Genomic DNA, 27693 nt, shown 5'->3' with positions numbered 1-27693 from the left:
ATTTACTTTAAACTTGAGTATACATGGACTTTTTACTGTGATTTATTCCAAATTTTATGAACCATTTAAATTCCAATAGTTTTACAGCATAGTTATTAGCATTTTAGATAATTGTCATCACTTTTCTTAATTTTTGTATTTGATTTTCAGTTTTAAAACTGTACAAATCATAACAGTTCAAACATCTTTCACTCAGTTCAATGAGAAAGCCAAGTATGAAAATTATTTTTTTATTATTACCCTCTTCCCAAACCTCTGAGCAAAAATGTACACAAAAATAAAATTCTCTCAATTAAAACCAGTGCAGAATGACGGTCATTATTAAATCAATAAACTACATTCAGATATTCTTTCCTACACAGAAAAAATACAGCGGGGCAGAAAAACAAAATATAAGGTAACTTTAGTGTTTCTTTTTTTTTTTTTTTAAACTAAAGTAAAACTTCAGACCAAAGATTGCAGTAATTAAGTGCTCAAGTATAATAAAATAAAAAAGTCATTACTGTTACTTTCTGAAGTTGGTAAAAAGAAGAAAAAAATAAACCCTTATTTAGTGCTTTGGTTGAGATGTGAGCATGAAACCTAAAACAAACTTTAAAACAGCGTTCTGTAAATTAGTGCCAGAAATAAAGTACATATTAACAGAAGAGGGCCTGCCCAAAAAGAGGGGAGGAAAAAAAATCAGCTTAAAGGGAAGAGAACATATTTACATCCATGGTGTACAACTTAATTTATAAATACATTTTAGATAAATTAGAAAAATAAAACAAACCTACTGCAGTACAATCAGCTACAGCTACTCATTTTAAATGCCAGTCTTAATATGTGGTGAAAAGTAACTCAAAAAGGCACAGCAATGAATACTAATTAGAGTGATTTTCCCTGTGAATTATACCAACCACAATTCTACAATCCCCTTCGCAATAAACTACAATATAAATTAAGACTTAAAAAAAATAGACTTGAGCAGCATCTACACTAGCGTCAATAAATTAAGGCTTTACTGGGGGGTTGCGATAAGTTGTCACCCTGGTCGAAACTTCAAAATATTTACATTAAAAATGGAATTACTAATTGATGCCGTTAGTTTTGCATGCAGGCAGATCTGATTCTGTAACAGTAATTTACTATTGATGTGCACAAACAGGCTTAAAATGCTTTTTTCTTTAGAGAAATTGTGACAAATTAAAATCTGGATTAAGCAACAAGACTGAGGACCTAAAGATCTGAGTTTAAATCTTTAGGAATGACATCAATTACTCCTCACTGGCATAAGAGAAATAAATAATCACTTTTAAACTACAAAATTATTTGCAAAAGTCACAAATTTCTCATTCTCTGATATTGATTTTTAGGGTTATTGGAGAAAATATTGTCACTTTACTAGGAACAGAGGTGATTTTACTGTTTTAATATATGATAAACTGTTTAACCATTTCTATTAGAAATGACTAAAATGTATGTTTTCCCTTAATAAAACAGATCTGTATCTTTTTGTGCCAGAGGTGGGGAAATTATTCTAACATTAATCTGTAAACATAGTTTCAACAAATCATTATGACGACAAACTGACTGATCCTTACAAATGTTAAGAACCTGGTATGGTTGTGATTGTGACGTTTACCATTTGTTCCCGTCATGGTTTCATAAGAGCATCAATAAAATAAGGAAATAAGATTAAATACATTTATAGTGCTCTGTTTTGCAGTGCTTTATGTGAATAAATACAACAAATTATTGTGATAAATGTCCTAACTGCAAGTTAAACACTTAGAAAAATAAAACGGAGCAATACTCTGTTTAGCCTTCCTGTTATCTGCTGAGAGTCTTGCTCTCTCTCACTATTATGAAGCACGTCTCGGTCAGAGTCATAAATCTGAAAATCATCAACAGCTGATTTCTTGGTGAATCTTTCTAAGGTTTTGTGATCCTAGTAATCAGGATTTAGGTCAATAAGCTGCACACAGTGTTTAATTAGTTAGTGCTCTTGTGGATAAAACGGTAAAAATAACAGTTTAGTTTAGTTTTTATTTGATCTCAGTGATACCCTCAGGGAATAAGGTCAGCAGTTTTCAATAAACTGACTCCAGGTCAGTTCCGTTTTAACGTTTAAATCTGGTTTTACGATCATATTCTGATACGATCCGACAAAAATATTCTTCCTATGTTCAAGGTTTAAAATGCTTCATCTGGCATATCCCCCCTTTCTCACACACAACTACTACTAAGAGTCTGTATACTACTGCGCCCCCTGGAGGACATGGGGAACATTTTTTCTTTTGCATTCCCTTGTAATAATATATGCAGTCAGTTAATGTGGCATCATGAATACTGAACGTCTTTCTCCTATGTTTTATTTCCATGTAGGAATTCTGTTTTTTGATGACTCATGATTTTAATTCCATGTCTTATTAAATGGAAAGGCTGTAATAGCAAAATTGTGCTTTTTTTTTTTTTTACAGTGGATACACGGACTGTCAAATACGCCTTATGAGGAAAAACAAGGTGTGTTTGCAAATTTAACGCGAGGGAATGCAAAAGAAATAAAAAATGTCCCCGTGTCTCCGTAGCATGCGACCAGTGACTACACATACACCAGGTCTCGGCCAGGTTTGTCCTGCTCGGCGTCGTCCAGCTCCGCCTCGTCCTCTTCGCTGCCCTCGGACTCGATGGGCTTGGGGCAGCTGTAGGGGTGGCCGTTGTCGTCGAAGAAGCGGCGGAAGGTGAACTCGTAAAAGGCGTGTTCGGGGTGCTTCCCGTTGCGGAACCAACCGTTCAGCGTGTCGTTGTGGTTGCTCTCGTCGTCGCTCTTGCGCAGCTTTTCTGGCTCCACCGGGTCGAAGTTGGACGTGTCCGTCGGGTGAGCGATGGTGGGTATGTACGGCGCCGCCTGCTGCCTGAGGTCGCTGGAGAAGTTGACGCTCTTGAAGAAAGGGTGAGCTTTGATTTCGTCGGCGCCGTTCTTGCCCAGGCGGTCCTCTGGGCCGCGGCACAGCTTGACGATGAGGTCTGACGCCTCCGGGCTGAGCTTGCAGTGAGGAGGGATGTGCAGCGTGCTCTTCCAGGTTATCACCTGGTGTCAACAACACAGACATTAGAGACATCAAGCCCTGCGGCTGCAGGACGCTGCGCAGCAGCACTGGCATACCTTCATCTGCGTCTCCAGCGGCGTGTTGGCCAGGAACGGAGGCTGTCCCACAACCATTTCATACAGGATGACACCAACACTCCACCAGTCACACAGCTGGGTGTATCCTGCAGCAGATATCAGTCACATGCAAGTTACTGATTAATGCAGGGATTTCTCACTCATTTTCATTTTGGGCCATGTCAAGATTATGAATGTTCTCAAAGGCAGAATGTATTGATAAAACTCAAACTGTTACAATAATAGATAGCTGTCTGCATACAAAATTAAATTGTATTGAAATTCTTTTCACGTTGATTATTTTTGTGATTGTTTTGCAATCAAAATCACTAAATAAATGATTTTGTAGAAATGAACTAAGACATGTAAAAATATTTGTACTTTTTATGACAGTAAGTGGGACTTTTTACTCTCCACACTGACAAACAATAGCTTGACAAGTAAAGCTGAAGCAGCAGTGGGATAGAAGTAAAATATCGCCACCTGCAGGTGGGAATTAGCAATGTTTTGACCACTATTATGGAAAATTTGTGAACTAATTGTGCATTATGATTAGTGTGACAAAGTGCGGCAAAATATTGATGTTCTCACATTATTAATCTTGGATAGTTTTAAATACAACAAAACAGAAACCTCTTTAGTTGATGAAAGGAAAAATAAAAGACGGTAAAGAAATAAAATGTGTGAAACACTCAGATTAGCATACTTCGCTCCATAAAGTCCTAAGTCAACCGTGCTTCTTGGCGTCATGTATTTTCTATCATGTTCCAATTTTTATCCCCATCACTTCTCCGTCAGTCATTTTTGACTAAATAGTTGACGCTAATCCGTCACGCAGATTGTCTGAATGAGGTGAAACTTAAAGAGCCTGACGAGTATTTATATTTCAAAATAGAGCCGCAGCAAGTACATTTTACATCCCACAACAAACTCCGTTTCTCTTTTCCGTTCTGGATTCCCGCCGCCATATTTGTTTATCAACGGCTAGATGGCGGCCAAAAAAACGACACTAAAAAAGGTCTAAGCAGACGTTACAAGCTGCTGCGTCACGCAGCTCGTCTGAATGAGCGCTACAAGGTGAAACTTCAGGACATCATCCGGTGATTATATTTCAAATCAGAACCGCATAAAGTACATTTTGTATCACACAACGGATTCCGTTTCGACCGTTTCTCTTCTCCCTTCCGGAGTCCCGCCGCCATTATAGTTTCTGAATCAACGGCTCCGGCTTAAGAATCACCAGCGGCGCCCTCTGCTGGATGGAAGTCAAACTACAACACTAAAAGAAGGTCTAAATGGCCATTGTACGTTTATCTACAGGAGGCAATTTTAATCTAATAAACACTTAATCGACAATTAATTGTAAGTTAATTGCTGTGTAATATTCTAGTCAGTACCTGTTCGAAGAAGAACTTCTGGAGCAATGTAGTTTGGCGTTCCCACCAGCGAGTGGGCCAAGCAGCGCTGGTGCTGCCGGGCCTTTCTCCTCTCCAGGGGCTTCAGTCGGTTGGAGCAGCGACAGTTGGCTGGATCTTCCCAATCCTTACTGAAGTCCATGCTGTCCTGCCTCACATGATCCCCTACAGAGAGGTCACACATCCTGCTGTCTTTTTATTGGTTAAGAGAATTTCTGGCATGTACCATTAACTAAACAAGCAAGAAAAATGTTGTACTTGTTTAATGCAATTAATCAGACGTTCAGGTCAATATAATAATATCCACCCAACTGTATTTTGCAGAATTTTAAAGAAAGATAAGTATCTGTTTAATTTCTAAAGCAACAAATTATAGAAATTTTCAGATTATTTTTTATATCCGTTTTACTTGCAGAAAAACAGATGGTGATTGTTGGCGGCAATATTGATTCTAAAGATACTTTATTTAAAATAAAAAAAAAAACAAATCAAAGAGATACCTAAAGACTTTAATGCATTGTAAAAATAGTTTTACTTTTTGTAATAATGAAATCTTGGTTTATGTTACTATTTTGTTTTTGTTAACAGCACAGAAAGGAATGCAAATATATAATGCAACATAAATATAACATTTTCCAAGACTATTTTCTTTCTTCTTCTTATAAAATATTATTTTATACCCTACTGCAGAGAACCAAAATGCTCTCCTGATAAATGGTAATTGAACTGAATTTCTAAAGATCTTTTCCAGTCACAGTGCTTTACACTGGAGCCACTTTTACCCTCACAAACACTAACAGGACTTTTTAAATAAAACAAATAGATTTTGCATAACATAACGATGCTATAAATGCAAATTATTTTACTTTAGATCTAGTTTCCGTCAGAGTTGAAAACTTGGATACAGTTTTTTCATTTATCACAAATTTTCCACTCAAAGAAACATCTCGTTTTCTGCAAAGGTTTTATATTTTCTTTGTATTTTAAATACCTACAAGCAGAAATAAAATGGAGTTAATTTGTTCCTTAAGCACAGATTTATGAAAATTGTTTATTTTTTTTATGTTTTGCATTATTTATAGGTGTAAACATGAATTAAACTGGATCTTCAATTTGGTGACTTTTTCCTCCATTTAAAGCTCATAAATTAAAAAAAACTTAATAAATACATCGACCAAAAATATGCACTTTGATACGTTTGAGTTTAATGTACCCGACTAAAATTAATGGTTAATGATTTGATGCATAAATTGGTACAATCTACACCTCAAATAACTATTAATCAGATAAAATTCTACTTTTTTTTGCATTTAACCACTTTGTCTTTTGTATATGATATTATAAATACATTAAATGATGCAAATAAATAATGAAATTCCTTTTCAAAATAAGAAAATAAACATTCTATTGTCTATTGTATAATTCCTATAATGAATTTGAACCAGGCGAAGTTAAAACTACAGCACTGGAGTAGTTCTGGATAAAACACATTTACAGATAAAGGTTTTCTTTTTATACATATTTTGCATTTATAAGTGCAAAATGGATATTTATTTTGTACAGTTTAGGCTTTACTGCTCTGAATATTTTTTCAGTAAATGGCCTTTTTCTGAGTCTGTACACTCCAGTTAACGATTAATTATTTACTAAATTAGTTGAAAATTATTTCAATAATCTATTAATTACGATTAATCGTTTCAGGCCCAATTAAAATATTTGGTTTCCACTTAAAATCAAACGTTGCACTTTATTACAAAATGTTGCAGTTTGAATATCAAGAACTTTCTGAACCTTGAAAACACCAAATTTAAATTCAAGCATTTTTAAGGATTTCAATAACCAGTACAAACCGTAAAACACTAAATTAGTTGTCAATTATTTCAATAATCGATCAGTCACAATTAATCTTTTCTGTTCCAATTAAAATATTTGGTTTCTACTGTAATTTAGGCCTTTAATCAAGTATTAGGTTGGAGTTTAATTACAAAACTGTGCAGTTTGAACATCAAGCAATTTGGTGTTTTCAGGATTTCAAGCACCTGAACCAACCCTAAAAAGTCTATTTGAGTAATCCAATTAATCAATTAATCGTCCAATTAATCGTTTCAGCCTTGGTACGATCTTATAAATCCTTCCCTTTTCTGATGGATTTAAAATTTCTGCCTTTAATAAGTGCACTGCAGCATAATTTATATTATAGTTCTGAGAAGAAAAACTGGGAAAACTGACATGAAAAGCCAGGTTATTGCACTTCTAATAACTGAGCAGGCTTTTTTAAAGGGTAATAGAAACTATAACGCCAAATATCCCTCAACCATCAACTATTAATTTTATAAATGCTGATTAATATACTGGTCTTTATGGATTTAAAATCAGGTGAAGAGGAATGTTACCCACCGCTCTGGTAATACTTGGAGTCGTGTGTCCAGCGGAAACCGGTGCAGAGCCCAAAGTCCGTCAGCTTTATGTGTCCGTCTCCGTCTATGAGAATGTTGTCAGGCTTGATGTCTCTGTGGATGAAGCCCATCTTATGGACGCTCTCCAAAGCGCAGGTGAGCTCCGCGATGTAAAACTGAGCCAGCTCCTCCTTGAAGATGCCGAGCCGGATGAGGAGGCTCATCATGTCCCCGCCGGGAATGTACTCCATGACAAAGTACAAGTTGTCCTTGTCTTGGAAGGAGTAGTAGAGACGCACCACCCACTCGTTGTCGGCTTCGGCCAGGATGTCCCGCTCGGCCTTTACGTGAGCCACCTGGTTCCTCAGCAGCACGTCCTTCTTGCGGAGAGTCTTCATGGCGTACAGCGCCCCCGTGTCCTCCTTCCTCGCCAGGGACACTTCTCCGAAGGCGCCGATGCCGAGCGTCTTGATCCGTTTGAACATGGACTTGTCCATTTTGGCTCGCTTTAGGCGGATGTAGTTGGACTCCTTCTGAGAGAGCATCATTCGCATCTGCTCCTGGGCTTCTGAGCTCAAACCCACCTAAGACACAAACTCGTTAAAATCTGACGAAGATTTGGAACTGAAAAATACTTTGAATGGGTTATTTTGTTAGACGCAAAACAGCATCAAAAAAATAAAATATTATATTCAAATATATTAATATATATATATATATATTAGCCAGAGCTGGGCAGTTTGTCAGGTTTTTGAAAAATCTGGATATTTGGGTTTCTATACTTTGGAGTGATGTCAGCATGCAGAGGGCGGCCATCTTGTTTATTTTACGAATATTAGGGCCAGGTTACAATTTTTTAATTGTGAGAATTACGTCATAATATTACAATAATACAGTTGCAGTAAAACAATAAAGTCTTACAATAAAGCAAAAATAATGCTAAAAAAAACCCGACAGTATTACTAGTCATAATATTAGGAGAATTAAGTCATTTTATAACAAATCTGAAACAAAAAATAAAATGATAAATGCTGAGCATCTTGTGAAGTTATACTTTTTTTGTTGGTTTTACAAATAAGAAAATACTTCATCTTTTAACATGTCAGGAACAAATTGTTTTCAGAAGCTCAAGTTTCAAAGAAATGAAACAGAAACTGAGCAACTCGCATTAAACCTTTATAACTATTAGTTTTGTCTGATTAAACTGACATTTCTTGTAATTTTAAGATGTTCTTCTGCTGAAATTGCATGTTTACTCTGCTACTATTATGACTACATTCTTATAAATTAAACAGAAGTCATTGTAACCTGGCCCTAATACTCTGTCGTCCAACTCACAAAAGGGGAAAAAAAAACAACAATTGACTAAAATCTGAAATCGGATCTGGTGTGAAAAAATTGGAAATGTTATTTTTAGCCCTAAAACTAGAGACTCAATTAGTTAATGTTTCCCTGATCTGCAGATCAAACATTCAAAAATCTGATTTTTTTTGTCAGTGGTTTAATAAAAGCATCATCTACCAACAGCATGCATTTTTCTGAGTTTACCAAAAACATTTTGTTGAACTTGCTGCAGTTCATTTTTTTCCTCATTTTGGATGATTACAGTCCTTAAAACGTCAGTAATAAAAAGGTCAAACCTCAAAGAACATTGTTGATCAGTATCAACCAGAAAAGGCCAGATTGCTGCATTTTACTGGTGCAAATAACCAATAAATACATTAAAAATACAGCTGAAATTATTTAAATCAACTGTATTTTACTCATTCTGACCCAAAATGTAAATATTCAAGCATCACAGTTGATGAGATGTGTGATGTCATGCGTGCACAAGAGCCACCATGCTTCCAGTAAACACACAGATATTACACACCTTGCTGAATAAGTGATGTGTTCACATACAGGACAGCAAAGATACGTTTACCTTTTAGATCAGCTGTTAATGACAGCAAGGAGGGAGGGAGAGAGAGAGAAGAGAAAGAAAGCTAAGAAAAGACGGGGTTCGCACAATTTCTCAGGAAAATTCAAGCATTCTTCACGGTAAGTTTTCAAACGTTTCCAGCACCACATGGAGTTAAAAACAGCACAAATTAACTAAAATATATTACTTATTAATGTCTTGTGGCAGTACTCTGCATAGCAGGGACAAGGTGAACTAAAACTGTAGCAGGTTTTATGTTTTGAAATGCCTCACACACTTGACTGGTCTGAGAACAAAACGCTAATTTAATTTTTAAAAATCCCAAATTTTCATAACTTTAGCATATAAAATATGTTTGAACATTTTGTAAAGTTTGAGTTTAATTACTCATACAAATATGGTATTTCCACAAATAGCCCTTATTTGAGCCTGTCCAGTTAACGATTAATTGATTACTAAATTAGTTGACGATTATTTCAATAATCAATTCATCACGATTAATCTTTTCAGCCTTATTTAAAATATCTGGTTTCAACTGCAGTTAAAAACAAAACTGTGCCGTTTAAATATCAAGCACTTTCCAAACCTTGAAAACACCTAATTGAATTTCAAACTTTTAAGATTTTCAAACATCTGTACAAAGCCTGAAAAGAGCACAGACAATCATTTCAACAATCGATTAATCACGATTAATCGTTTCAGCCTTAGTATAATCTTGTAAATCATTCCTTTTTCTGATGGATTTAAAATTTCTACCTTTTGCAAAGACACTACAACATATTTTAAGCCATAATTTTGAGAATAAAACTGGGAAACAGGCCAGGAAAATCATTTCCAATAACAATAAAGAATAAAACAACAATGGTGCCAAATATCTAACAGCCATACTCTAATAATTTTATAAATGCATTTTCATGGATTTCAAGCAACAGTACGCACCCTGAAAAGTGGACAAAAGGTTTGAAAAAAAGCTTAAAGTAGAAAAATATTTAATTTATTCTTCTTACCCTTTGCATCTCGCTCTCCAGCTGCTTCCTCCTGCGGATCCTCATCTGGTGGTTCTTCAGGATGTTCTCTACATGCTGCTCCATGAAGAACTTGAAGGCTTGAGGGGAGTACAGGCTGATTCTTCCCGATTCTCCTCTCCGCTCCTCGTCTCTGTTGCGGCGGACCGGGACGGGCGACGTAGTGATCTTCTTTTCGGCTGCGGCCGAGCTTTCGCTGCTTTCTGACCCCTTCTCGCTGCTGCTCTCGTCGGTGGCCTCGTCTCTGCCTGCACTGTACGCCGGAGGGGCGGGCGAAGGGAGGAGGTGTTTGGGATACGGTGGCGGCGGACCCTGATAGTTGGGGGGTTCCCCGCCGACAGGCGCTTGAGAAACCGCAGGTTGCGGGTCGGGATATGCAGGCGCAGGAGGCGACGGTGCAACCTGCTGTATCCGCTGTGGATGCGTTGGAGCGACGGCGGTGTGCATCTCGGGTTTCGGCACGCGCATGCTTTTCACCGGCTGCAGGATGGGTGTCTGCGTGATGGCGGTGACGGTGGTCGCAGATGGCTGGGAGCTGGACGAATGAGTGGGTCGATTGTTGAAGGAGTTGGAGCGAGCCGGGATGTTGTGCTGCCACGACGGCGACAAGTCCTGGTTGATGTTGGTGACGGACGCAGAGTGCGGCTGACTGGACGCCAGAGGAGGCTGCGACCACGTCTGAGGAGGAGCCAGGTTGTACATGTCGAGGTTGTGGCTGTTCCGGTTGGGAACCAGCATGGACTGAGGGACATTTCCTCCGTTTAGGTACGAAGGAGACGAAGCAGGCTGGGGCTCGTTGGAACCCTGTCGGCTGTTTACGGAGTAAGGCGGCGGAGGCTGACGGTTGCCTCCCTGCATGTAGTCCGGCTGAGCGGAGCCATTTTGAGTCCAGGTGGGAGGAAAGGTGAATTTATGGGGTGCAGAGCGCTGATTCTGAACCGCCGGGTTTGGATACATGTCCGGCCGGGGGCCCTGGGGGACCGGAGACATCCGCGGAGGGAGGTAGTCCAGATTTCCAGAGTACCGCTTGGTGGATGGGTTACTTTCCCAGGATGACGTGGGAGGCATGCTGTTGCGGTTCGGAGGGGGCGTGACACTCCGCACCTGAGGGGGCAGCGGAGGGTTCACCCTCTGGTTGCTAGCAGAGTGGCCCTGTGGGTAAACGGGAGGCGGTCCAGGGCTGTCAGAGCGGTACATCATGCCGTCCACCACCAGGGGACCCATTCGAGGAGCGAGGGACTCCTTGGATCCTTTCCAACTTGGTCTCCGCAGCACAGCCTGCTGCATGTGAGACGGACCTGCACACAAACACAAAACGTTTACAGAGATAAAAATGATCCAGTTTCTGTAGCCTTCAGCACACTGGTGGATTTCATTCACTCTTCCTGGGTAACATCATCTGTAGGGCTGAAACTATCAATCATTCTGACAATTAATCGGTTATTCTGGCGATTATTATTATGATGATTGTTCTGATAACTAATCGATTAATTAAATAATATATTTGGCACATTCTACAGATTATTTATGAATCTACTCAAGCCTTTTCAGTTTAATATTACAAATACTTTGAAGGAAACATATAATAACATTTTTGAAATAAGAAAACCAACATTTTGTAGCCTAAAGTTAATTATCAGCATTTCTTTACTCTAATTCTTTGTAGCAGAGGATGCAGCTAAAAAAATAATTTTATCATCCATTTCATCCATCCATTTTCTTGCACCCTTTTTCTCTCAGTGGGGTCGGGAGGGGTGCTGGTGCCTATCTCCAGCCAACGTTTCGGGCGAGAGGCGGGGTCACCCTGGACAGGTCGCCAGTCTGTCGCAGGGCAACACAGAGACACACAGGACACACAACCATGCACACACACTCACACCTAGGGGCAATTTGGAGAGGCCAATTAACCTAACAGTCATGTTTTTGGACTGTGGGAGGAAACCGGAGTACCCGGAGAAAACCCACCATGCACAGGGAGAACATGCAAACTCCATGCAGAAAGACCGGGGCCGGGAATCGAACCCAGAACCTTCTTGCTGCAAGGCAACAGCTCTACCAACTGCGCCACTGTGCAGCCCATTTTATCATCAACTTGCAAAAAGCTCAGTCCTTCCTGCGTGATTTAACATGAATGCAGTGAATGGATGATCTGATTACTACGCTTTGATTAATCAATTAATTATTGGATTCCAAAATTTGCTTAATAGAAGATTTTTTTTAACTGAATTTGATCCAGGTGAAGCTAAAAATGCCACTGGAGGAGTTCTAGGTAGAATATATTTACAGAAAGTTTTTTTTCTTTCTTAAATGTAAAATGTATATTCTTATTATAGAGTTTGGGCTTAATTACTGCTCTGACTGTTTTTAACTACATTTAATGATTAATCATGAATTCATCGTGATTAATCCGATTAATCGTTTCAGCACCAGTTCAGACTTCGCAACCAAACAGACTTCTTCACAAAAGTTGGAGGCATTGCTCCCTAAAATGTCGTTGCAATTTGTTCTGCTTTCATCCAGGTTTTATATTTGTATGTTATAGTCCCGTTTATACATTTTAAAAGTTAGATTTTTTTTAAATGTGTAACTTTTAAAAACATGGAAAACACCAATAGATACCAAAATAAATGCATCTGTTTTTTTCTTTTTACTCGTTAGTGAAAGCACAGCACTAAAGACCGTGGTGTTACTCCATACTCTGTGACCGGTTGTATTGTCTTTTTTAAGCAGCTGTCCTAAATATGGACACCGGATCAAAAGGAGGTATGGGTAAAAAATAAAAGAAATGAAAACCTGCACTGTTCCCAGTGGATCTGATGTAATACCTGGAGCTTTCAGGCCTGTAGAGTTGGTGTTGGCAGCAGCCATCTGCTCCCTCATCGAGTCCTGGTAAATCACGCGACGGCTGCTGTTGCCCTAGGAAGGCCGAAATAAACATAACTTAGTTTAGAAAATCAATTCAAACAAGCGATCATGCTCAGAGTCTGTTGTTTTTACTGTTACATTCAAAAGTGTGATATTGACTTAGGTTGTTTAACCATTATTATAAGCTTTAAACAAACTTTTCTTGCTTTACTACATCTGCAATGCACTTTGAGTCTCTACATACTTGGATATCGTGCAAACCAAAAGGTGATTGTCAGATGTAAAACTTCTTTTGTACTCGTAACTGTACAAACTTGTCACTTCACATTGCATACCTGACATTTTCAAAATAATTCCCTCTACACACAGTGTACCAAGTCATTCTCGTCAATTACAAAGGTATGAACAGAATGAAACGCTCACAAATCTTTATAAGATTATGCATTTGTGAGGGATATCTTACCTCCTCAAACCCAGCAGTTGGTTGTTCCAGCTTGTTGAGATCAGGGCCAGAAGTGGTAGAATCATTACTCTGTGAACCAGTCACTTCAAAAGGCACCAAAGACTTGCGGATCTCCTGTAGCGCTTTGTGGTAGGAATGTTTTGGGGTGCTGGAGCGCCCCTGGTGCCTCTGATCTTCAGGGAGCATCTTTGCTTGTCCAGCAGGGTCTACTTTAGGAGGGTCGGAGGGCTTGGTCAGGTTTCGCAGGCTGTTCCGTATTTCCTGCAGCATCTGCTGGCTGTTACCACTGTAGTTGCTGGCAGGGAACGTTTTGGGTCGCATCTGTCTGTGTCCTTCGGGCTTCTCCGCTCTCCTCATGTACAAGCATTTATATGAACGATGAAAAGGGATGAAGAAGACGTCCACCTGTCCACCGCAGAGATGAAGATCAGGGTTTCTGATGTCTGTCTTCACATCTGCATGTTGCTGCTGAAAACATCCAATATCAAATGCATGTAAGATAAGCAAGCATGCATGTAATGCTGCCAAACAGGTTGGTCAAAATGAGACACAGAGGAGCAATCAACACAAATAAACATTTACCAGAACGCAAATATTACGCTGTAAAAACAAATAAAAACTGTTGTTTTGAGTTGGGATCTATAAACCACAATTTAAGGTATATTAATTTTCTTAAATTTAACAAAACTCCTTTCAGATAAATAGTTTTCTTTAAAGATCCAAGACCCCTTCTAATTGATTAGCTTTGTTAGCATCGCACGCTAACTTTACGCGACTTTAACGTCAACTCTCAGCCGTCGGAAAACTTTTATGCCAATAATGGTTGTCACAAATATCTAAATAGTTCAAATAACATACTAACCACCTGTCGGTGACTAAAATTATGAGTTGAACTCGGTGTGAAATCTAACAGCACGGCCTGTGAGTGGAAAAGGCGTCCATTAGCCTCTATACAACAGGTTAGCCTGCTAGCTCGGAACTTTTAACAGTTAGCTCCCGTCAAGCAACTTACCGCTGTCTGTCTGTAGCTGCCGCTTTTCTAAGCACCTGTTCCTATTTCAGCTCCCAGCAGTGGTTCCGGTGGTTCCTCTGTGTGAGGGACGTGGTTCTAACTCTAAACGTCCTTGTTGTGCCCCGCTGGCTGGTTCCTAGTCGTGTTAAAATTCCTGATATCTGAATGACAAGTACAAGCTTCAAGGCTAAATACAAACCCCACAGAGTGCTTCCGGTTTTCAAAATAAAGTTCCGCTAACGTTGTTGTTGTTTACTCGATAAAACCTAAAGCAAGATAATTAAGATTCATTTTAGTTAAATAAAAACGATTAATATTTGATTAACAAAAAACGGCAAATGCACAAAAATATCAAAGAATGATTTGATCCAAATATAAAATCTAGAATTTTTTTTATTAGAATATGTAAATATAAATAGATCAACTAAAATATGCATACCTAAAATGATAAAAAAAAAAATTAATAAAATAAGTGAATGAAACAAACTAAAGGCTTAATAAATAAAAGTAAACAACATCAACATGTAATTAGAAAAATCCATGAACTGATTCATTTCACAGGTGCCAAACTCCAGGCCTGGAGGGCCACTGCCCTGCAACTTTTAGATCTGCCTCTGAATAGAATAATTAGGTAATTAGCAAGACTCTGGAGAGTTTATCTACATAAGAAGGAGGTAATTAAGGCATTTCATTCCAGTGTTTTGTACCTGTGGCACATCTAAAGCCTGCAGGTCAGCGGCCCTTGAGGACTGGAGTTTGACACCCACCGACCACATGAAAACACATGTGAAAAGGTAAATCTAAATAAAAACAGCAGAATTGCAAAGAACAGAATAAACAAATTGCTCTTAATTTTTTGTGTAATTAGAAGGAACAAAAATTGCTGATTTAAAAGGTAAAACTTGAGAAATGTAGCCAGATTCTTGATTTTATTTTTCTAACTTTTCCACACACATCTCATCCTTTCACCACCTTTATACCTGCATCTTGTTAAAACAAATTATTTAAATAACAGGAGTATTTGGTACCTTTACTAATGTAATAAACCAAACTGACAGTAATGATTTAATGGAAATCAATCATGGATGTAAAGATAAGAAAAAAAGTCATGATAATTCATAATGTTAGTCATTTTATTTACTCATTTTTTAAATGCATATGTACAAAATTTGTTTTTGAAATGGTGTACAAAAATCTTTAATTTATAATAATCAATCACTGCAAATGTGAATTTTCCATGCACACTAATTAAGAAAAGGCTCCATTCAGTGTTTTGGCATCTTTTATTATGAAAATACAATAACAGAGAGACAATAAATGAACTCCAGGCTCTGTTGTTGTGCCTGAAATGAGGGAAATGTTTTTTTTTTTTTGCGCACACAAACAGCTCTGTTAAACTGGGACCTGTCTGTTTACAAAAATCGCCTCTCCGTCAGTCCCACAGACCAGACACTGGCCGAGCATGTCCAAGCTGTTCACAGACAGCGTCTGGCTGGGCAGCATGTGCGTCGTCTCCAGCCGGGATTTACTGGAGTCTCCGTAGAGCCAGGCGCTGATGATGGACTGGATCCCTCCGGCGGGCGCCATGGCGCTGCGGGACGTCGTGCTGCTGTTCCTGCCGCCTGGTGATAAAAAGAAATACAACGTTTTACAGCATGGATTTTAAATATGACCTAGATTACTGCTGATGTTGCAGTACGGATATAAGCCGGTGTAAAACTCACCAGTCAAATAGCATCTCTATTTTCACATGCGTAAACATKCTTTAAGAAAGTGAATGTGTTGTAAGAATATGGTGYTTAGAAAAGCTTGAACACACAAGAGTCCATTCTGATTTCTGTCTAAGAAATTTACAAGACATTATAAAATAATATATGAATTAATCTGAACAGTTTCCCAGCTTTGTTTTTGTGAAAAATCCTATCCTTCTTGTTGTGACTAGARCTGAAACAATTAATCGTATTGATCGTAAAGAATTGATTGTTGAAATAATCGCCAGCTAATTTAGTAATCAATTAATCGTCTGGTGATTTTAATATTCAGACTCTAAAAAAAGTCACTTGCTGTAAGAACATCACAGGCAGGGCAGTAATTAAGCCAAAACTGTACAAAAATATAAAATGTACATTTTGAATTAAAGATAAAAAACAAACATCTGTAAACATGTTTTAAAAAACATATTTACAGATGTGTAAATAAATTTACAGATGTGTAAATTTGTGTAAATAAAATGCCTTGCCGCTGAAATGTGCTATACAAATAAAATTTGATTGATTGATTGATTATATAGAACTCCTCATGTGGTATAGTTCTAGCCTCACCTGGTTCAAATTCTGTAAAAATAAAGAAATAATACTCCTATTAAGCACCTTTTGCTTTCAAATTAATACTCAGTTATTAAATAAACAAACAGATATTGATGCGAAGTCGAGCAGTAAGCGCTGAGCTGTTCACATGTTGAYGTTAGAACCGCTTTTAGCTGCAGATGCTAAAAATAATCAAACRTTCACTGAAGGAATGATATGTTACTGTATTTCAAGCAATAAAATGTTTATTCTGTTCTGTTCTTATTTGCGTTTTTAATATCGGATGAGATAAGCTTAAGTGGCTTGATTAAATGTGTAAAATCTGATCAGCCAATTTATCATCAGCGTAATAAATAGCTGCGGCACCAACGCTGATAAAATTCAAATTCTGGTCAACAGCCACGTTCAACTTTTACCTCCAGGTTTTTGTGCAATATTAAGATACGCAGGTGATCTTATATTTTCACTACATCTAAACAAAAGCACAGAATACGCCCTAATTCCTGGCCYCGTGTATAACAATCCTAAAACATACTCGCCTTGTAAAAAGGAGGGCATCTCGGACGGGGAGGAAGTCTCCCAGTGCAGCAGCGATCCATCCTCTGAACACGTGAACAGGTGATCGGGGTTCGTAGGGTGGAAGTGAACTTCCCACACTGCTCGCAAAAAACAAAGACACAAAACATCAGCAACATTTGTCAAGAAGGGATGCAAGTCATCATCAATGAGTTAAGTTGATTGATTCGATACATAGACTAACGATTAGTTGATAAGCGGCCATTTTCTTAAAAACTTGAACTTTTTATTGAATAGAGAGACTCAACCATCTTTCCATAACATCATTTTTCATTATGCTGAATTTAAAAAACAAACATCATTCAATTTTAACATTATTTTGCATCAGCGGCCAAATTACAAAGACCTAAGCGTCTGCTATAAGATAATTGATTGTAAGTCAAACCTAATGCCTAGCAAGCTTAATGCCAGGTGCTTGAAATGTTTAAATAATGTGAGAATGAATCCTACTTTCAGCTGAGTGAGCCTCCATGAGAGAGAAGGGCACGTTCCCTTGTCTCACATCCCAGACGCAGAGCATTCCATCCTGGCCTCCTGTCGCCACGATGTGCTGCTGGTTCGGATGTCTGTCAACGCAGTAAAGAGGCACTCGATCTCTCGACCTGGTTGAGGAAAAGAAAAATGTCTAATCAGAAGCAAGTAAAGTAGAATAAAACGTAGTTAGTGCGTAAACTATCTTACAAAGATAGAATCTGTGATGGCGTGTTGCTGTGCTGCCTCAAGTCCCACAGCTTCAGCTGGCCGATGGAGTTCACCGTCAAAACCTCTGCTGTCCTCAGGTAAGTCACAGCATGAAGCGTGCTGCTGTCTGCATTCTCTAACACAGGATGAGCAACACAATAATTAGCAGCTTCCTCCTAACTCAAGACTGGGTTTCAAAAGAAAAGRCCGTGGGGACTGAAAGTGGAGCTGGGCGATAAATCGACTTTAATCGGTTCATTAAATTTATAAATTTTTGGACAATTCAGATTTTCCTTTGGTTTCCATAAACTCCTAATAGTCTGGTCCTAAAACTCTGTCGTTTTACTAACAGAAGGGACGACTGAAGTGAAAGCCACTTTTTGAAAACATTTTCTCTCATTTACAATTTCTTTTTCTGAAAAAAATAAACAAAATCTATTCAAATTGGATGTAGTATGAAAAAGATCTGAGATTTTTAAACGATAACGCTCAGCCCTATGCAGGAGTTTAATGTTTTTCTCACCAATGACTCGAACCACTGACTCCTGGTCGGCTCTGAACACAATAATCCTGCCGTCCTCACCGACCGTTACGATTTCAGGACTGTTGCAGGCGACTCCAGTGCTGGGAGCGTTGTCACACGGGTAACGGTGGGCTCTATCCCASTGCTTACAAATGGACATCGTCTGCAAATATAAAAAAAATCAACATCAGAGACGTTACAACTTTCATGCAAGGGTTCACCCAACATGCTGTCTCAGGACAGTCCAGCCTTTGGAGAACGTACACAACAAATTATGTTTCACTGCTGAAAATGTGAGCAAATCTATCAGCACCTGACTGATTTGATCCTGGCGGAAGATGTTGACTGCTCCCGTAGATGATACTGTGACGATTCTGTCTTGGTCCAAAAACTAGAAGAAAGTTGAAGTTAAATGAAGTAACTTTTCACAGGAAAGTAATYTGGAACCCCCCCTCCCTCCATTTAAAGATCGTAACATGCTTCTTTCAGGTGTCTTACCTGGAGGTCAAGAACATCCCCGTCATGCTCATGTTCACAGATGAGCTGCGGGTCTCCTTCATATCCATCTTCCAGACCAGAACCGTCTAGATTCCCAATGGACCAAACAGAAACCTTGTTGTCCTGTAAAAAAACAAAAAAACAAAACAAAAACACAAATTAGGGCTAAGACAATATTCCAAGCAATGTTTAGTGCTGTAATATTGTTATAAGATAGAGAAAAGATTTCATACAATATCAGAAATTCCAAAGAYATATGAATATACATCTAGCAACAGTAGCAAAAWTTATATCTAGCAACTTTGCAGCAACGCTTATCCAACAAAAACATAGCGAAAAGTAACCCACTATTTACAACAACTTTTACTTACATACTTTGATCGAYACAAAATGCAAATATAAATCAATAACAAAGAACAATCATGGTTAATGTTGAATTTGACTTCATTAAAACTGCTGCTAACCTCGTTGTCCCACGATCCAATCGCAAATATATCGGGCTGCTGCAAAGACGAATACGAGACTGGACGCCATCTCGTCTTGCTGAYTTTCTGAGACACGTATTTAGCACTTTCCATTGAAACACACACTCTCTAATACTTACAAATATCTTTTTATTATTCTAATTACTGAAGTTAGCTTAGCTTTACGTACGCGCCCGMTGCTTTGTACGTAGCTACGGTGGCGCAGGAGGTTCAAACGTAAAACTAAGCTTTTTCCCTCCCATGTGTTCGTGAAGCTTTACGCCGCCTAGTGGTAAACCGTTGTGTGACTGCAGCAAATCTCACTGTGACAGAGCAATGTGGCTTTAATGCCTCTCAGCCAACACTGCTTTTGATGCACATTCAAATAAATCAATCGTTAACTAAAATGACGCCGTTTTCTGTTCGGACGTGTCTCTGAAAAGGCGCTAAAACTCATTTGGATGTCCGGTGACGTATCCGCCGCTCCGCCGTCTCCTTTGGAGGTTGTCAGCTTCATTGGCAAAACCGTTGGCGCAGGCGCGGCACTGACAGCTGCYGTCTACTTACTCCGCAAAGTCTGCTTGATAATGGCGTGGAAATCCGGAGGAGCCAGCCACGCAGAGCTCGTTAACAATCTCCGCAGTAAGTCCGAATGCATGTGGGAGCGGCAGCGCCGTCACCTTGTCACCGACTGGTCGCCGTAAATCGTTGCACTTCGGAGGCTTGGGGTTAGCRCAGGGATCAGCGTAGCTAAGCTAGCTGGTTGCTAAGCTGTTTGTTGACCTACGGTTACCTCTCTCCCCACCCCTTTTCTGCAGACCACGTTCACGCGTGGAACAGATTCGCACCTATGTCTTTGCAGGACAAGAAAACAAACCAAAAATATCAAAATATTCCCTTCTTTTTGCGCAGTGTGAGCTTACACAGCTAAAGTCTCGGGGAAACGTTAGCTTAGCCCGTTAGCCGTATGTGCGTCATTTGGGATTGTGCAGCCCTGCCCACCCTCACTGATGTCTGAATCTTTGACTGCACATCCATGTGAATGACAGTGACAGCTGTAAATATCACACGAGTCTCTAGTGCACGATTTAAGAAAGGGAAATGCAGTTTTTTTTTTCTCCAAATTTGCGGCAGACAATTGGTTATCACCGAGTCAACTCATCACTACTTAGCTTAGCTATTTTTCTTTATAAATGTAGAATACTTTTTCTTTCTTATCAATAATTTTCCGCCACAATTTTATGTCTTAACGCCCAGACTGTAGCATAGACATACATTTGACTCCATTTTATTAATTTCGCAATCAAAAATAAACCATAAATTACTTTTTAAAAATTATAATTTATTTTTTATTTTTTACAGAATTTAATCTGCAAGAGATATTCTCAATGTTCTGTCTTTATTTTGGTTAAAATCTATGACTGCGATTGACTTAAAATATTTCTGTTATTCAGCCAAACATGTTTTTCTGCTGACATGATGCTGACATATTATGTTTATGTTATAAAATATAATATAAACATGATAGATTTACATGTTTCAAACATGTCAATATAACATGTTCGAAACATGTATTTACTTTATATTTTATATATTTACTTTTAAAAATAAATAAAAAAAWTTCTGTTTTGATTTAAAAAACAACAAGAACCAGCTTGATTCTTTTTAAATTAAATCTTGAAATTGAAATATMAATTATTGATAATTTCTGACGTTATGTTGGGTAAACATGRATGTGCCCATGTTTCAGATAATTTTTGTATTTTTTTTGTACATATAGTTGAAAATATTAACTATCAGGTTGTTAAAAAAAATTCTACTTGCAAACGTGAATAAAAATAGGAGGAAAACTTCAGCTTTTGCTTTTTTTACACTATTCTCCATAATTTTTGTGACAGAAAATAAATTTCCAGGTTACCATTCATTTTTTCTAAGCAAGCGAAAGTATGACGACCTTATTTCAACCAGCTGTGTCACAACAAACGTGGGATGGAYAACTTTCTGCAACTCTATGCTCCACAAAACAAAATAAAATGTAATTTTTTCGTGCTATGTTAAGCTACTTAAAAAAGTTAATGTGAAAGAACTGGACTGAAAATAAGCTTTATCCGAAAGGAAGAAATCGTTGAAGCTCCTGCGGCTTTTATTACTTTTGCAGCCATAATAAAACGGAGACAGRTGCAGTTCTAAGTCCACTGTGATCAGGTCTGCAGTCGTCAATAATAAAGTCGCTACAAAACTTTTCCCTCACATGTTTTTCACACTCGCATCGTAAATGACATCAGGATATCTTCCCACTTTGGTTTGCAAGTCTACGTTCACTATTAAATATCTCACCAGGTCTATTTATATTCCACTCTCTCCAGGATATTGTTGCACTTCATGCTGTTTGCCATTWRCTGCAGGTTTCGACGRGACAGAAACGACAAGAGATGTTGTTGATGTTCTTCATTTGTAATTGGCTGTTTACAGTAAATGGAAGTTTGGTTTGCATTTTTTGTTTTTGTAAATAAAAAGCAGCGTCTCCAGCATCTGGCTTTTATAAAAACCCAGTAACTGAGTCAAGATGATTATTTATCTTGACTTTTCTTGGCATTTGTGCTCGTTTCTGTCGAACACTGACCTATTTAGGCACAAACGGGGGGAAATTTAACCCGGAATTAGCATAATGTGCCTTAGAACAAGTCGCACATAGAGCGCATACTAATGTCCTTTCTCTGTGTTCCCGGGTCGGGCCGGGCAGTAAAGGTGGTTGTCAAACTGGAGTCGTTTTATTGAGCTGGTTTACCACAGCGAATGTCAAACACGGCTCCTAAAGCTGTGGGTCAGTGTTGAATTCACGTTGTTTTGACAAAAAAAAAAAAAAACAGATTTAAATGAATAAAAAGAAATGGAGAATGAGCCAAAAGCAGCTTGAAGTGWGGCTTTATTTGCAATTTAGATGTGAGCAGTCTGTCGTAGGTGTAGCAGCTTGTGCAGATTATTGGTGTCCCGAAGCGGCACGTAGCTGTGAGGGTGAGGAGAGCGAGGAACTGGCTGCAGTTGGCTTTCCCTGCTGCTGGCACAAGATGCTGCAGGAACAAGTGATGAAYGACTGTAACGTGAAGGAAAAACGGCATATTTCTAGAGTCATCTGCAGAAATCTCCTCAGGGAGATTTATAGAAGATCTTTAACTGTCCTGATAGTGTGTCAGTTTTGTCTGTTGCAATAAATCAATCAATCACGTTAATCAATTTGCATGATTTATCGTTTTTGTCTTTCTACCAAAAACTGGATGACTAAAGTCTTCAGTCTGGTGCTTTGGGTTCTTTTTTTTAAAAGAAAATTACATTTACAGAGACTTCATAATTCATTTTATTTGTTGTTTTGTTTATTCATTTTAGACATTTAAACGTCTTCAATCCAGTGAAAGTTTATTGACAATGTGTTCTTGCATTATCATTCTTCCATTTTCGTTATATTAGTTGAAAAAGGTCTGAAATCAAAACGAATGTCGTTGACCGTGATGAATTCAGTGTGTCGTCCAGCTGGTCAACGGTAAAATGCAGTGACCCAAACTCTCTCTCTCTTCCTCAGAAAATGGCATTATTAAATCTGACAAGGTGTATGAAGTCATGCTGTCCTCAGACAGAGCACATTACTCCAGGTGTAACCCGTACATGGACTCGCCGCAGTCAATAGGTGCGTCCTCTCCTGCCGTCACTTTGTCCGCTCTGCTTTCTGAGGGACGAACTAACAGATCCTGTGCTTCTCTCTCAATCCGAAGGCTACCAAGCTACCATCAGCGCCCCGCACATGGTACGAGCTCTGCGTGCTTCCACACACTCTGTCCCACAACTTTGAACACTTGGTTCTGGTTCTGTGAGGTCACATGATCTAATAGAAACAGAAAAGAGCTGAAGACGTTTCTTGTGTCGGTACATTGTGTTTATTTTGGGTGAAATTTGGAGGTGCASCAATAAATCGGCCCTGATTTCCTTAATTCTGATCATCTTAGGAATGCAGTAGTCGATTATTCTGCTGAYGGCTAATCGAGAAATCTTTAGCTTTTTCATTTAGCCACTTAAGCTAATATTACACGATATTAAAACTGGAAATACACAATTCATTTTTTAAAGAAATTAACATTTTATTGCCTAAAATTCAATAGTTTCATTCCTTCAGGTTTGATCATTTGTAGCAAAGGATGATCCTGTAGCTAAAAATAAACATCAATACAGTGTAACACTAATCAGATTATTCATTTTTTTATTATTAACCAATCAATAATTGGACAGTCAGAGTTGCTTAATATGAGATTTTATTTACGGAATTTGAACCAGGTGAAGCTAAAGGTATAGAGCACATTTACAAATAAAGAAGGTTTTTAATTTTAAATGCACCATGTACATTTTTGTACAGTTTTACCTTAATTTCTGCTCTGTGTTGTTTCAGAAAATGAACTTGTTTTAGAGTCTGCATGCTCCAGATGATGATTGTTCGATTACTAAATTCATCACAATCAGATCGTTTCAGCCCAACTTACATGTGAAACTGATGCTATAGAGATTCATAGACCTGAGTTATTCTGGTTATTCCACCAAATGTTGGTTTCTGAACTCTTCCTGGCTTAAAACATCAGTATTGTTGTTTTTAAATGAATATAAACTTGTTTTCTTTGCATCTTTTCTGTTATTTTGACCATTTCTCATTTTCTGCTAATAAAAACTACATTTTTGCTTGTAATTTCAGAGACATGTTGTCATAGAATAAAAGAACAATGTTCATTTTACTCAAACATARGCCTATAAAAAGTAAAACTAGAGAAACTGATCATGATAAGTGGTGTCTTAATGTTTTCTAGAGTTGTATCTTGAATAATTTGTTTTATTTAAGAAGAAGCCAGGCAGCTAAGCTAACCYGATGCTGGTCATTTAARCTACACAAACTCCWCTTTTATTTAAATATAAACTGATAGTATTTGAAATAAATGTTTTATTTGCCTAAACCAKGCTTTCCTCTTTAAACAGAATCTCTAGACCGTTTGAATAGAAAAATTGGTATYRAATTTCTAGACWCTGAAARATTTGCCTCTCTAATGTTCCCCTTTTCTTCTGCCACATTTCCCAGCTTGTCAGACAGAACCGGTGTCGGCCGGTCAGGCGTTTTAAATATTGCTGAAAACTAGTGTCAGTCTCGTGCTGAAGCTCACCCCTCCCCTGTCCGTTTCTGTTTTGTCTTCCTGGACGCTCCGTCCTCCCAGCATGCCTATGCACTAGAGCTCCTACACGATCAGCTGCACGAGGGAGCCAGAGCTCTGGACGTCGGGTCCGGCAGTGGAATCCTGTCCGTTTGCTTTGCACGAATGGTGAGCCACACACAGGACGGGTAAACACGAGCGATTTCTCTCTGGTAGCCTCCTGATTTTTAGCACGCAGCTTCGTAGCCCAACCAATCACAGTAGAATGGTGTGAAATGGTTTTCAGTGGTTTGAACCGAACCCGTTCTGTGCTCTCCAGGTAGGCCCTAAAGGGAAAGTCATAGGAATCGATCACATCAAAGAGCTGGTAGACGATTCTATAAACAACGTGAAGAAAGACGACCCCAACTTGATAACATCAGGCCGAGTCAAGCTAATAGGTGAGACACGGCGGACGACAGACGCGTTCTGGGTTCATTTCGTCATGTTGCAGCTCGAACMGTTGCTGCTGCTGCTCTTGCTCTTCACCGATGCAGGATGGATTTGYTCAGCAGAGTCTGCAGCTCTGAATAATTCAGCAGCTGCACTTTCACCATCTCTGCAGGAGGGTGAAAGTGCAGCTGCAACCGGGTCCTTYGGGTTTCAAGTGCTTGGACAAATCAGATTTCAGCAACAAACAAAAAAATGTSATGTTTGCCACAATACGATGAGTGAAAAGACATAAAAAATTAACTTTATTAATTGTTTGATAAACTTGCTTTATTTTGCTAATGAATTTATAAAATTTTGATTTAAAAATGAATTTTGATGAAACGGGATGAAAACGTAGCTGTAGCTGAGATAAAGAATGCATTTCTTTCTTTTGCATTCCCTGTTGAAGCTTATTAATCGATTTATTGTGACGATTAATCGGAAAAAGTCTGGCCCATTCTGCAGAATCCCTACAAACCACTCAATCCTTTTTTTTCCCCCTTTTTTTTACACTTTTAGAAAAGATGCAGAAAATGTATTGTATTCCTCTTTTAAATCAGAAAATAAAAACTTACTATAATATACCATTACTTTATTTATGGTAAGCTAARGAATACTTCTAACATCAATACTTGAAAAGCTCAGCTTTTTCTGACATCAGTACGTCTGGATTAATTTTTGGATTAACAGATTAATAATTAGAAAGCAGAATGTGATGAGAGATTTTTTTTTGTCAATTTGAACCACATGAAGCTAAGAATGTCAGAATGAAAATACACACTGTCAGCATTTATTTACAGGCAGGATTTATTTTTTTTATCTTAAATGCAAAATCTCCCCTGAATTTTTTTTTTTTGTCATTAAAATGCCCTTTTTTTATATATGTATACTCAATTTAACAATTAATCGATTACTAAATTAGCTGCTGATTATTTTTGATTAATCTTTTCAGCYCTAATTGTCTGTGTTGAATGTTTCCACCATTATTTTAAGAATAAGTCACATTTTTGGTCCAATTCATGATTTATGACTGTTGGAAGGAAAACCGTGCGGCGTGGTCAGCGGCTGGCTGCCGGTGTTGTGCTGAGTCTGGTGTCCTGACTTCCTGCTGCGTTTCTTCCAGTGGGCGACGGGAGGATGGGTCACCCAGAGGAGGCGCCGTATGACGCCATCCATGTCGGTGCAGCAGCCGCCACCGTCCCCCAAGCTGTGAGTCATTCTGAGTCCGTCATCCTGCTGAAATGAAAAGCCTCTAAAAAAAGAAGCAAAAAGCAGCGTTGCTGTTTTAAAGTAGAGATTTTATCCCGTTTGTCCAATTTTGACGACGCGTTCTTTTGTTAGRAAACGAAAGAACGAGRAAAAAACTAAATATATACTTGACAGAAACGCATGTATAAGGAAAAKAAAAATGAATAWACATTTTTTGATGACAGCATCTGTACAAACGAAAGAAAAAAACAAAATATATACATTAAAACAAACATTTTCTTTATACTGCTGGAGTTTATTGTGGTAAAGTATGGAGGACCAAAACTGACATAATAGAAAATAAAAGCATAAATATATATTTAGTTTTTCCTCGTCCTTACACATTTGTTGTAACTGGTTTCTCATTATAATTTTAACCACACTGACGCTCTTCTTTCCCGCCTCTTCAGCTCTTGGACCAGTTAAAACCCGGCGGGCGACTGATTCTCCCGGTCGGCCCGGCTGGAGGCAACCAGATGCTGGAGCAATACGACAAGATGGAAGACGGCAGCACCAAGATGAAGCCCTTGATGGGGGTGATTTATGTGCCTTTAACAGACAGAGACAAGCAGTGGTCCAGGTGGAAGTGACTTCCTTCTCCCCCTCCTCCCTCTCTCTCCTTCTCACAGTGGCAAAGGTGAAATGGTGTGGCTTGGAGCAGACAATGGCGCACAAGGGGCTGCACTTTGCTGCTTGTTGACATTTTTTGCTTCTTCCATACCATACCAACTAGCTGCACGTTTCCCCCCCTTTTTTTTTTGTTTATTTAACACTTTCTTCACCCACTAATCTGGTTTTATCTTTTTTTTTCTTCCTGTTTGGAACCAAAATGTTACGTAACAGGAGCGGTGCTGGAGGTGCTTAAAGCATGATTAGTCGGTTTGGTTGCCTACTACCCAATAAAAGCTGGTTGAATCATCTTCTCTGTGGGACGTGGCCTCAGACCGGCTGCTGTTTTTATCTGATCGTTCTGCATGCGGTTCTTTGCGGTTTGCATGACAGGTTGRTGTTTCCTCYCATGTTGCTGCTCTAACGTTCACGGTCTGTCTTCCACAGGGATGAACTCTGAATAAGAAGACGATCCATAATCCACCTTTAAGTTTGAAACCTGGGGAAAACTCGGATGGCATCAGCAAGCCCTGATATTTTGTTTCAAGCATTATAAAACGTGCTTCATTTTTTTTTTTTTTTTTTTTTTTTTTTGTTCGAGTCTAAAGAGGGACTGGAGAAATAACACTGACAGCCCTGAAAGGGCTGCAAGGAAAAGACTGCTTGAAGCTCCATGCAGAAATATTCAAGATGGGATTTTTCTTTCTTTCTTGTTTTTTTTTTCATTTCCAGGCCTCCATTTTTTGGGTAATTTAATTCTAACTGCTGGGTTTAATTTGTTTTTGTTTAATTGCAGTCAGGTGTTTTTACATTACATGTCAGCAGGGTCAAAGCTGAATGTACGAGGAAAGCAGAACGAAAATGCCGGAGACTTTTAGATAATTCACCTAGC

General features: G+C 38.6%; 3 protein-coding genes across 5 annotated transcripts; 1 reads left to right on the top strand and 2 right to left on the bottom strand.

Moving 5' to 3' along the window:
- Positions 1 to 216: 216 nt before the first annotated feature.
- On the bottom strand, positions 217 to 14438 carry lats1 (large tumor suppressor kinase 1). Of its 2 annotated transcripts, none has more exons than XM_008397309.1 (8): positions 14246 to 14438; positions 13234 to 13701; positions 12731 to 12821; positions 9888 to 11203; positions 6961 to 7543; positions 4546 to 4728; positions 3149 to 3255; positions 217 to 3073 (listed from the first exon to the last, which is right to left on the bottom strand). In XM_008397309.1, the coding sequence occupies exons 2-8, from the start codon at positions 13588 to 13590 to the stop codon at positions 2585 to 2587; spliced, it is 3126 nt and encodes a 1041-aa protein (XP_008395531.1). In that variant the 5' UTR covers positions 13591 to 13701; positions 14246 to 14438; the 3' UTR covers positions 217 to 2584. The 2 variants fall into 2 exon arrangements, with proteins under 2 accessions (XP_008395531.1, XP_017157837.1); XM_017302348.1 differs by having other exon boundaries at positions 13234 to 13698.
- A 1071-nt stretch (positions 14439 to 15509) lies between these two features.
- nup43 (nucleoporin 43) lies at positions 15510 to 19525 on the bottom strand. Its single transcript, XM_008397310.2, has 8 exons — positions 19294 to 19525; positions 18830 to 18952; positions 18645 to 18722; positions 18332 to 18494; positions 17809 to 17944; positions 17578 to 17729; positions 17091 to 17207; positions 15510 to 15867 (listed from the first exon to the last, which is right to left on the bottom strand). Exons 1-8 carry the CDS (start codon positions 19405 to 19407, stop codon positions 15638 to 15640), a joined length of 1113 nt encoding a protein of 370 aa, XP_008395532.1. The 5' UTR covers positions 19408 to 19525; the 3' UTR covers positions 15510 to 15637.
- Positions 19526 to 19630: 105 nt separating this feature from the next.
- Positions 19631 to 27393, top strand: pcmt (protein-L-isoaspartate (D-aspartate) O-methyltransferase). Of its 2 annotated transcripts, none has more exons than XM_008397312.2 (8): positions 19631 to 19935; positions 22871 to 22975; positions 23061 to 23092; positions 24537 to 24641; positions 24793 to 24913; positions 26068 to 26153; positions 26603 to 26772; positions 27249 to 27393. In XM_008397312.2, the coding sequence occupies exons 1-8, from the start codon at positions 19755 to 19757 to the stop codon at positions 27259 to 27261; spliced, it is 813 nt and encodes a 270-aa protein (XP_008395534.1). In that variant the 5' UTR covers positions 19631 to 19754; the 3' UTR covers positions 27262 to 27393. The 2 variants fall into 2 exon arrangements, with proteins under 2 accessions (XP_008395534.1, XP_008395535.1); XM_008397313.2 differs by having other exon boundaries at positions 26603 to 26829.
- Positions 27394 to 27693: the final 300 nt, after the last annotated feature.

Source organism: Poecilia reticulata, linkage group LG21 (assembly GCF_000633615.1).
Source record: "Poecilia reticulata strain Guanapo linkage group LG21, Guppy_female_1.0+MT, whole genome shotgun sequence".
Classification (NCBI taxonomy): domain Eukaryota; kingdom Metazoa; phylum Chordata; class Actinopteri; order Cyprinodontiformes; family Poeciliidae; genus Poecilia; species Poecilia reticulata.
This window is presented reverse-complemented; position numbering and strand designations above follow the sequence as displayed.

What these genes read in the sequence shown, in the direction of transcription:
- lats1 (XM_008397309.1), bottom strand. Translation starts at nt 13,590, where the DNA reads ATGAGGAGAGCGGAGAAGCCCGAAGGACACAGACAGATGCGACCCAAA. An exon ending in TGGAGAGCGAGATGCAAAGG is followed by an intron (nt 7,544 to 9,887) that starts GTAAGAAGAATA and finishes TTTGTGTCTTAG; the next exon opens with GTGGGTTTGAGCTCAGAAGC. An exon ending in CTCCAAGTATTACCAGAGCG is followed by an intron (nt 4,729 to 6,960) that starts GTGGGTAACATT and finishes ACCTCTCTGTAG; the next exon opens with GGGATCATGTGAGGCAGGAC.